This window comes from Triticum aestivum, chromosome 5A, assembly GCF_018294505.1.
Source record: "Triticum aestivum cultivar Chinese Spring chromosome 5A, IWGSC CS RefSeq v2.1, whole genome shotgun sequence".
NCBI classification, from domain to species: domain Eukaryota; kingdom Viridiplantae; phylum Streptophyta; class Magnoliopsida; order Poales; family Poaceae; genus Triticum; species Triticum aestivum.
In genome coordinates, this window is record NC_057806.1 from 601798639 (window position 1) to 601810207 (window position 11569).

The following is an 11569-nucleotide window of genomic DNA, read 5'->3' on the forward strand; positions in this document are numbered from 1 at the left end:
TCCTTCTTTATATGCATCAATGCACAACAACAATAGGTACATGCAACTAGAATTAAATCAAGGAATGACCTGCTCCGTCGAGTCTTTATATTACCAATGCCATATGAATCATCCTTCAACAATGTACAAGTGGGTTTTGAGACAATCAGGATGTCAACTTAGTTGGCCAAGTGGCTTTTCCCAAATTAGTAGAATGTGTGGCAATGGGAGGCACTGGGAACAAGGCTTCAACATGCCTAGTGGGAGTACGAAGATAAAAGTTAATCAGACCACTACTTAATTAATCAATGGCTCAGATCTATCGTGTACTCTTACCTCTCATGTGAAAAGGGGAGGTAAGAGGGAGCATGCTAAAATTTGCCGCATGGCGATTGAGTCCCACCCTTTGCATTTGTTTATCTATATGGTCGAAGATTGCCTCGCAAGGCTTGTGATTCTTTCTTTTTGAAAGGGATTTTCACTTATGTGATCCTTGTGTTTACCTTGATTTGAAGTTTTCTTTCCCATATGTGTTGATTAGTTTGTGAGATAGCTTGTATCTTTTGATTAAGTTTGATGGCCTAAGGTTATTTCGGCGCATTAGATGGCAAAAATGTGTTCTTTCATGACTGATGATGTAGCTTGGTGATACGAGCTACTATTAAAAGCATACCATTGTTATAAAAGAGTGGACCATTTGTTACTAGTGGATTTGATATGTATGTCTTGTTGCGCCCCATGTGTATACATAAGGTAAACGTGAAAATGCTTGTGAAGAATATATTTTTTCAGATCCTATTCCTTCTGGTGCCTATTTTACAGAATGGCTATGTAATGTTGGTTCGTTAATGTTTTATTAAGAAAGTGAGATTCAAATCTATGCAAATTGTGATTGTATTATGCATTGACGTATTCGTTGTGAACCGTGTGTTTGATATATGTCAAGTTAGATCAACTGTTATAAATTTCAGCATGTTGCACAATACTTAGAGTTGAGATCCATACTTTATTTTAGTTCAAATGTTGGTTTGCAGATTTTCTTTGCTAAAAATGGTGTAACTAGACCTTTGTATCATGGTGAACATCACTATAACAATAAGAACTAACCTAAAAAACACAATGAGAACTAACACATGCACCCAGGAAAGTAATCCTAATGGATATGACTCAAATTGTAGTTGTACACTCACATGGAACGCCTATGTAGCAGGGACTGTTCAATATATTTTGTCGAAGAAATAAGAAATAAATTCTAAAAAGCGAAGTTGAGTTATATCCTCAGATATCGTCAGTTGAGAATAATGGCGATTATTTGGTTGGGGTAGGATATTGTGATACTCTATGAGATAGCTTACCTCTCGTGTCAAGAGCAACACAATATTTTTCAGTTTAGTTGAGTACGTACATTATTGTTTTTATATAAATGCATTGCTGTTGTCTACAGAAGAAAGAAACCTTTTCAATGGCTCTTTCTATGTCCAAACATGACATGTATGGTTCTCCACACCAACACTAATCGGTAACACGAAATGTTAGAAATAGCACATGAACAAACTACCCAGACGTACGGCAAGGAGAAAACCACAGAATCGGTCAGAGGTGCGGCTGCTGTCTCTCCGCCGGACTCATCTCGTCGGAGATTGGCCTGTCGCTGCTGACCGGCGAGGGCCGTCCGAACCTGCCGCTGTACTCGGGGCTCGCCACGACCACCACTTTGGTCCGGTTCATGTCGGAACTGCACGACCCCGCCCCCTCCTCGAACAGCCTGCTCTGCCCCGGCCGCACCCCGTCGTTCAGGTCCTCCAGCGACATGTCGCCCTCCAGCGCCCTCACGATCTGCACCCGAGGTAAAACAAAATGTCACCATTGCCACACGCCATGAAAATCCATGGGAGACAAAGTGCGTGTCAAGTGTGCGGTGCGGCGCCGGCGAGTGCTATGGCATCGGCACCTGGCTCATCTTCGGGCGCTTCTTGGCCGAGTGCCGGACGCAGGCGGCGGCGCTGGCCACCACGCGCGCCATCTCCACCGGCTCGTAGCTGCCCTGCAGCCTCGGGTCGGCGACGGCGTCGTAGTCGCCGTCGGCGAGCGCGCGCGACAGGGCCGGCCTCGCCCATTCGACCAGGCCGTCCTCCAGGACCAAGTGCGCGGTGGCGTCGATGGGCCGCCGCCCCGTGATGAGCTCGACCAGCATCACGCCGTAGGAGTAGACGTCCGACTTCTCCGTCAGCTTCCCGCTCGACGCGTACTCCGGCGCCAGGTACCCGAACGTCCCCATGACCCGCGTCGAGACGTGCGTGATGCCGTCGTACGTCAGCTTGGCCAGCCCGAAGTCCGCCACCATGGCCTCGAAGTTGTTGTCCAGGAGGATGTTGGCCGACTTGATGTCGCGGTGGATGATCCGTGGATGGCCTTCATTGTCGGCACACGAGCATGACAAATGTGATTCCGGCAAGGCAACAATGGAGATGTGGAGACAAGTTAGGGATATGCTCACAGTCTTCGTGCAGGTAGGCGAGCCCCTTCGCCGCCCCGAGCGCGATGCGCAGCCTCGTCGGCCATGCCATCGGCGGCAACCCTTCCCCTGAAACCATCAGTCTGTGTCAGCTAACTCCTGGAAGTTGTGCACGGCGACGGAGGCAGAGAAACTGACCATGGAGGTGGAACTCGAGCGTCTTGTTGGGGACGAACTCGTAGACGAGCATGCGGCTGGCGCCGGCGATGCAGTGGCCGACGAGGGACACGAGGTGGCGGTGGTGCACCCGGCCGATGATGTCCACCTCGGCCTGGAACTCGCGCTCCCCCTGCCCGCTCCCGGACTTGAGCTGCTTCACGGCCACCGCCCTGCCGCTGGGGAGCACCCCCTTGTGCACGTACCCGAACCCGCCCTGCCCGAGCAGGTTCGACTGCGAGAAGCCGCCCGTCGCCGCCGCGAGCTCCTCGTAGGTGAACGTGCCCCTGCCGAGCCCCAGCGTCTCCTGCGGTGCGGGCGGTGACGTCGGCTGGTCGCGCGGGCTGGAGTAGACGCCCGAGTTCATGCCGGGCGGCAACGGCCAGGCTGCCCCGGGTGGGCGGGACGTGCTCGTCGACGGCCCCGCGCCGGTGCCGCTCTGGCACTGCGGCTGCGGCCCGCCGGTGTAGTACGTGCTGCCGGCTGTGGTTAACAACACGTATGCAAATCAAGAGCAAGAGGAACAGCACCACGAGCATGCAATGGCGATCGATGGCAACTTTGTGAGCATTGCGTTTTACCTTTGTTGCCGGAGGTATCGGCGTAGAAATGCATGGGATTGTGAGGCTTCCGCCTCCGCCTCGGCGCCGTCCTCCTCGAGCAGCAGACGCAGGCCGCGATGAGGAGCGCGAGGAGCATCGCCGCCCCGGCGGCGGCGAAAATGATCTCGGCCGTGGTGTTGGGGCTGACACGGTGCGCAGAAGTCTGTGACGACCTGCTCGAGTCACCGGAGCCTCTGGATGATTGGGCTGGTGGAGACGGAACCCTTGCTGGCGACGCCGGGGCGCCATTGGACTTGGGCGGCGCAGGCGGAGGCGAGGGGTCGTTGGAGCTGGACGGCGCCGGCGAGGACGAATTGGAGATGGACGGTGACGGCGGCGGGGCTGCCGATGGAGGAGGGCTGCTCTTGGAGGGCGGCGGTGGGGCGGCCGAGGAGGAGTTGGACGACATGACGGCTACGTACACAAGAAGGATTCGAGAAGCCAACCACCGCGGCACGCGATCGGAGATGCGTCTTCTTGCAAAGAAATCCAGGCCGTGTCGTGCTCATTGCTCATAGCACCGCCGCCGCCATGACGACCGCCGGCCGGCTTGTCGCGTCGGTTTCATCCCTCCGACCATCTCACCGGTGGAGGAAGATAGCAGGGCAAATGCAGGGCGCGGGATCTGTTCTCCTCCCCTGTTGCCGTTGCGCGGCCGTGTCTCGCTCTCCTCTGTTTTTCTGTTGCGGCGGCGGCGCGCGGGGCCTCAGCTTCGGGGGTTGGTTGCCGCTGCCGTGCTCGTCGGCGCCCGATCTTTGCGGGTGGTTGGTGTTCGCCTCATCCGCAGCCAGGCCGTGACGTGTGGTGTGGGGCTGGTTGGTCGCCGCCGTGGATGGACGCCAGGTCGTGACGTGTGGGGCTGGCCGGTCGCCGCCGTGGGCTCTCCACGGCTCCAGGCTGCCGTGGATGGGCGGACCACTTGGCAGTCACGTACGTGGACTGACACTGGTCGATTCCTACGTTTCGTACGCATCATCAAAGTGTCAAATAAATTCAGACAAACATGCGCCCACCCATGACAAATCTGACTTAAATTGGATGGACTGATTCCACGACAAAGAACTTACTACGTGTGCGGTGTGAGTGTGTGGACTACGGCGAATTCTATCTCGCATGGGGATCAAGCTCAGTCGGCCTAGGAGTAGTGCGTGTCACTTGTTTGTGTTGTTGCTGCGGTGACAGTCCTTAACTGGGTTTCTGAACTTAGCATGTTTGGCTGTTATTGTGGGTTTGTGTGAATCTTTATCAGTGCTTGATGATTTTATCTATAAAATCGTGCGCATGATTTTTATCTAAAAAACAAAGAACATACTCACCTAAGGCAGGCTTAATTAACTATCCATGTTCAAGAATTTTCCCGATTAACTAGTTAACTTGCCGATTAATCTATATTCATAGGGTCACTAAATAGCCGACAAACTGATAAATTGAACGATTAATTGGTTGATTACCTTGCCGATCAGCGTATTAATCTTCTACTCGCCAGCCAACTAAGCAGCTACTAGTTAACGATTTTCTCAATATTGTTAACTATTACATTATTTCTTTCGATTTAGAGCGTAGTTTTTTTATTGTCAACAAAACATTCGAGTAGCGAACATGATTTGAGTTTAGGCTCTCTTTTTTTGCGGGGGTGATTTTAGATTAGTTTAGCATTTCATTATTGGAATGTATACATATGTGGTTACAATTATACTTTAATTAGGAGAGTGTTAGCTGCTTTGAGTCCAGGATATCTAATGTAGGAATGGATATAAAGGCACCAGGGGAAAATCAAACAATTTTTCAGTAACATGTAAAATTCCGACATCACAAAAAGGAGAATTTTGGATTTCATCCTATAAAATTGTGGTTACAAATATTTGACTACCCGTCGGAAGTTTTGAAATTTCGCTGAAATTATATACCCTGGCTGATTGGCTAGACATGGAACATGGGCCTGATATATATGGAAATGGAAGGCCGGATTTTTGTGATAGCTGAACTGAGACTATTGGAGGCCTACGCTACTTTCGTCATCGGTTGTATCATGATGATTTATCACACTCGAAGGAGCATCCGTAGTCACTGTCTACGCTATGTTGGGTGTTCCTTGACAACACAGTTTTATAGATTCTTCATTGATAATTTGGTGCAACGAGACCTTTAACATCATTAACACATTAACTAACGCAACCATCATGGAAGAAAATATGCATCGACACATTCCTATGAAATAAAAATTTCAACATAGCACGGAGCCTTTGAAATATGTTTTCAAACAAGGCAACTTTACGAGAACTAGAAACATCCCGATCAGGGTTTCTATTTCCCTTTCCCGGGGCTAGGGCACTCATCCCCTCCAAAATTCCCAGGTGAGCCCGTGGATCCACCTCCCCTCTGTTCGCCTCTTAGGGTGCGTTGGAGGTGGGGGGGGGATCCTGGTGCCTCGGCTCCGGCTAGTAGTTTAGGTTAGGGCTTTTTTCCTGGCAGGGGCAAGTCCTCTTCGTAGTTTTTGTGAGACATCTAGTGTAATGCCCGGATAATTAAGCTACAGTGAAACTCTGCTAATCATGCCACATCACCTTCGTTAACGATGCTAATCTTTCGATAGTTGAAAACCGATTCAAAAATCAATTCAAAATATCACAAACAACAAATGTTTTCAAACATTGAAAAAAAAATGTTCGGTGGGTGCCAAATATTACACTGGTAATTATTGTGGAGAAAACTCATTTTTAGAAAAGGCCTAAATATTTTTAATTGAACTAAAACAGAAAAGAAAATAAATAAACGGAAACAGACTAAACAAAATCAAAAGAAAAGAAAAACAAGAAAAGCCCCCCCCCCCATTGGGCTCCGGCCGAGCAAGCCACTAGCCCAACTGGGCAAAAGGCCCGACAGGCCCCATGGATAATGCATGGCCATAAATCATGGACCTATGGCCTTCTGAACCATGCATAGTCCTCTTGTTGATGATTGCCTATCTCTTCTTGGAAGAATGCTTCGATAGTGGTTAACAAGATCTATCAATGAGTGGTGGAGTGACCGACACTGGTGATGTTCCTGGGAAGCGATGCCGGTATGTGGTTTCGTTTCAGTTGAGGTGCTACAAGTTATTTTTACCGTAAGAATAACTTCCTTGTCTTTGGTGTCTTTACTCTTTACACAACCAGTTTGGTGTTATCCCGTTACAAATTCTTCTCGTGCATAAAAGTTTTCATTGAGGACCATAATTTCTAAGGTTTCTCCTAGTTTAGTGAGATCTACTCTGGGTTTGCCTTCCTGACATCGTAAATTGGAAATTAACTATGATATTCAGCATAAAGACAAAGACAGATTGAGAGTGAGAAAGAACGCACACTTCAGTACTATTGCTTATCATTGCGAGTCACACTACTGAAATGATAAATTATTAACAGATATGGAGCATGATTTTTTTACAATCTTTGCTAATGGATTGATCATATGGTTCCTATAGGTTGCTGTCAAAACTACATTTAGAACAAAGCTTTAACAATAGTTAACGAAGTAGCCTGAACAAAAATGAATAAAATATCTTGATAAAACATATTATGAAGTACAAAATGTAGCACCGGTGGACTCCATGTTGGTACCGCATAAGAAGTGCGTCTAAAATTCAGTTGTATGCGGGTTGTATGGAAATATAAAAAACCATATACCTCAAGCCAAAATGGAAAGTTAAAATCATATAACTCCGATTGAGTTCACTTATCCTTTCCGGTTGACTAGCCTTCACAAAGGATTTGGATGTTGCTATTTTGCTTCACAATTATTGGTAAATTGGAGGAAAATATTATCTTGATTTCCCATATACTTTTATCAGTTGCAAGCATTGTTTAAAAAAATATGTTGCAAGCTATGTCATCTGTTTTTTTTTCTTCCGGGAAAGCTATTTCATCTCTCTTTTTTACGGGAAAACTTCCAATCTATTCATCCTCAATCATTGTAGTACAATGAGTACCATAAATAAGAAAAGTCACATCCAGATCCGTAGACCACCTAGCGACGACTACAAGCACTGAAACGGGCCGAAGGCGTGCCGCCGTCATCGCCCTTCCCTCACTAGAGTCGGCCAAAACTTGTTGTAGTAGACAGTTAACAAGTCATCGTGCTAAGGCCCTATAGGACCAGCGAACCAAAATAGCAACCGACGTAGTTAAAGAGAAGCTTAAATAAAAAAAATCCAACCTATAAACACACGAACACACAAGAACAAAGACCGGATCCATCGAAGACAAACGCCGATCGAATCCCGCAAGATCCACTGGAGACAAATCTCCACACGCCCTCCGATGACGCTAGAAGCATCACCGAGACGGGGGCTGCAAGGAGAACCTTATTCCATCTTCAGAGAGCCGCCGCCACCTCGTATCTCCGAGCAGGGCACAAACGCTAAGAAAACTCAGAAAAGGATCCCAAAATGAAGCCCTCCCGCCGGCAAGATCCAGAATCCCCCAAGACTCCATGGCCTTAAGGCCACAGGAGACAAGGTGGACCAGCGCCGACAGCGGCGGGAGGCAGAAGAAACCCTAGTGGCGGCTGGGTACGAGAGCCCTATCCCTTGCGGCCGAGTTGTTTGTCAATCTCGCTGAACAGAGACTAACCGATCAAGTGCTTTTAGAGTCAAAATAGACACACCTCCAACATCTAGTGCGTGTTACACAAAGCATACCATTAGATTTGTATGTGGAAGAAATTTCTAATGATACAATTTTTATATTGTACATCTCATGCATCGTCAATCTTGTCAATGGTCAAACGCAACCTCGAAAACTGTATTAGGCCCAATATATATGGACGGAGGGAGTACCGTAAAGCAGGTAGTTGGAATCACCAGTACATACAACTATAACAACATCAACCAAGTCAACCCCGACGTCGCCATCCCAATTTCCATTAACTGGCCATTACCACAAAATTTGGACATTAGCATAACTCTCCAATATGGATAACTTGAAGGTTAGATAACACATGCATTCATTGTTCTCTGCAATTGGATAGAGGCAGCAGAAGCTGCAACAAAATAAGTCACATGGGTTATAGAATGTAGTTTTTGGAGATTGAAACTATGCTATACAGAACACCTAATGTTCAATGCAAAAAAAAAACATCCGAAACTTAAATGGGAAAAGGAACATGTTGGTTCATGAGGCATGGTGAAAGCCACTGCCCCACTATATGATAGTTATGACCAAAGTCAACATTGCGCCTGCTAACAACTTCCCAAATGTACAACAAAACATTCACAAAACACAATTTACGATCGCATGCTCTCCTTCTTAACGCTAAACCACCTTGGGAAAGAATCACTTGTCCCAATAAAGAGAAAAGAAGAACACCACAATGCCCCACGTCGGCGAGAATCGCCACCGACGCAACAACACAGCCACCACACTACATAGACCACAATGCCCTATCCAATCCCGCCGACCACATGACAAAGGAACCATCCATCTACACACATAACAAACCTAGAATTTTTTTTGCTGAATCAACCACAACCAACTATAGAAGACGGACGTCAGGTTTCTCCTTTTCATTTTTCCGTTTTTGTCTGTTTTTTCTTTTCATTTTTTCTTTGTTTCTTTGTTTCTTTTTCCTTTTACCTTTCATTTTCTTGTAGTATTTTGGTTTTCCTTTTTAAGCTTGTGATTTTTTTGGAAAATGATAATATCTAAAAGTTTATGATTTTTTTATTTTGCAAACATTTTTAAATTTCACAAATTTCTACAAAATATATGTACATTTTGAAATTTGAGAACATGCTTTAAAATTTATGAAAGTTTTATAAAATCCATGATTTTTTTTCAAATTTGTGAACTTTTTTCATTTGTGCTTTTTTTTCAATTTACAAACTTCACATTTATGTAAATATGTCATGCAATAAAATTACCTACAGAAGAACGCATTATAAAGTCGTTAATGGGCTATGTTGGGGATATAACTATTAGGTATGACCCCCCAGGAGGGGCCGGGTCATACCTAGGAAGATTCATCACAATGAAGCCCAAGATCATATGGCGGTTCATAGATAGGATTAGTAGAGGGCCCAGACCTAAAGGCGGCTTAAGGCCCATAGATATAAACCGTCGTGTATGTAAACTTCTATTGTAAGGTATGTAAGAAAGGTCATCGACCTGGATACGTTGTATAAACCGGCCGGGACTCTGTAGCTCGCAGGACGTCAACCTGTGTATATAAGGGGACGACCTAGCGGCGGCTTAGGACGATAAACAACAAATCGAGATCCGGGTCAAGCGTATTCGCCCCCCGCTCATCGAAACCCTAGCAATACCACATACAACTGGACTAGGCTTTTACCTTCATCGTAAGGGGCCGAACCAGTATAAACTCCTCGTGTCCTTTTTCCTGATTAACCCCTTTAAGCTAACCTCATCGCGATGGCTCCACGACTATGTCCTCACACTAGGACATTTGCCGTGACAGTTCCATGACAATTGGCGCCCACCGTGGGGCTATCGCACGATGGTTTCGAGTTCTTAAAAGGCAACTTCAAAGGGATCAAGGGATACGCTGTGGGCTGGATGAACAAGAGTCATTGCGGTAAGCTTTACATCGATGGCGCAGGCTGGGGCCCCGAAGCCAGCTCAATTGAGTACGGGTACCGGGTCCCCTTCGGTGGAGTTCATGTCTTCATTGGCAAGATCGGCGAACCGGGCCCTGAGCTGGACATCTGCACCGACATCATCGAGACGGCTCAGCGCGCAAGACCCGCCCGGGTTCAGCCTGCCATGAATCGTGCCTTCGTAGTATTTATCCATGGAGCGGAACCTGAGGATAGATCGGCATCTGGTGGTGAGACCGTCGTTTGTTCTGATGGTGAGTCATCCAGTGGTGAGACCGAGTAATTGTATCAACTACAAGAGGGCCGGCTTGGGGGCTATTCCGATGGCGACAGTATTCCGGACCCCTGTGAGCCGCCGAACCGGGTTGCAATCCTCATGGCCGGCACACAGCATGTGCAGCACTCATCAACAACATCGGAGTTGATTTCCGGGTCAGCAGTGGAGACGGCTGCCGGGGCAGGAGGCCCTGAGCGCCCGCTGGCTCAAACTTTAACTGACTTACTGGATAACAGCGGTGATTAACAATGCTGTTAATAGTGGTGATTAACCCGGCATATCAAGATCAGCATAATGCCGCAATCACAAAGCTGCGTGATGAGATAGCACATGCCAAGGAGGAGTTAAATGAAGAAAGTGCGAAGATGGCGGAGGAACGGGCTGCTTTGGATGCCCAGGCACAGAGGATTCAGTCGGAGTCTTACCGGCTCATGTTGGATCAGAATGCTTCAAACAATGTCATGAGGAGGAGGCATCAGACTCGTCTGCCTTCGGTTTATGAGGCAAGGAATCTCTTTAACACACCAGGAGTAGGAACCAGTAACCCGGCAGTGGTAAACCGGGCCGAAGCACCTGGGACGGGTACGCCGATTCAGCCGCGCACGATGGATCCGCCTCGTTAGAACAACAATCCGCCGCAGCACGTGCCAACACCGCCGGGTCACTATTCTAACCCCTTGTATAACATGATCGCTGCGGCGTCACGATTGGTGGCGATCCCGGTTGATGGTGAGTCGCCGATGACGGTTGAGACACGGAGGGCCAGAGAGCTTCTCCAGACGGCACTAACTCAGCAGCAGGCTTATTCTTACAGTCATGATAGGATTCATTCCACCCCTCGCCCGAGCCGAATTTACATCAACTTCTTGATGTGCCGGCGGTGTTAAGCACTGGACGGAACCATAACCCGCCGCGCGGGCATAACCCGGCGGGTGGTGGTGCTGATGCTCAGAATGTGGTGGATCAAGGAAGAGCCCGTCGAGAGGCCGAGTTAGCGGCACAGTATGCGGCCCGTCAACCCACTCCGGTTCGTCCAACCACTTCTATGGAGCTAGGTGTAACCTTTAGAAATTTGGGCATGCCATGCTTAGTGCCGGATCTGCGTAATGAGCGTCTGCCCATGGATTTCAAAGGTCCTCGCAATGTGCCTAACTATACAGCCGATTTAAGTCCTGAGGCATGGATTGAGAGTTATGAGATGGCCATGGAATTGCTGGATGTCAGCGAGGCTGCATGTGCTAAATATTTCCCCCTGATGTTAGAAGGGACGGCCCGCACTTGGTTGAAGGGGCTCCTTGCCAATTCCATCGGGTCATGGGCTGAGTTAAAGGCCCGGTTCATCCAGAACTTCAAGGATACATGTAAACAGCATATGTCAATTGTGGATCTGGCCTCCTGTGTTCAAGAAGAAGATGAGTCGACAACCCATTAGGTGCGTCGGGTCTCAACAA

General features: G+C 47.9%; 1 protein-coding gene across 1 annotated transcript; it reads right to left on the reverse strand.

Moving 5' to 3' along the window:
* Positions 1 to 1342: 1342 nt before the first annotated feature.
* LOC123105216 (proline-rich receptor-like protein kinase PERK4) lies at positions 1343 to 4165 on the reverse strand. Its single transcript, XM_044527238.1, has 5 exons — positions 3232 to 4165; positions 2633 to 3133; positions 2477 to 2563; positions 1931 to 2391; positions 1343 to 1815 (listed from the first exon to the last, which is right to left on the reverse strand). Exons 1-5 carry the CDS (start codon positions 3659 to 3661, stop codon positions 1573 to 1575), a joined length of 1722 nt encoding a protein of 573 aa, XP_044383173.1. The 5' UTR covers positions 3662 to 4165; the 3' UTR covers positions 1343 to 1572.
* Between the last annotated feature and the right edge of the window lie 7404 nt (positions 4166 to 11569).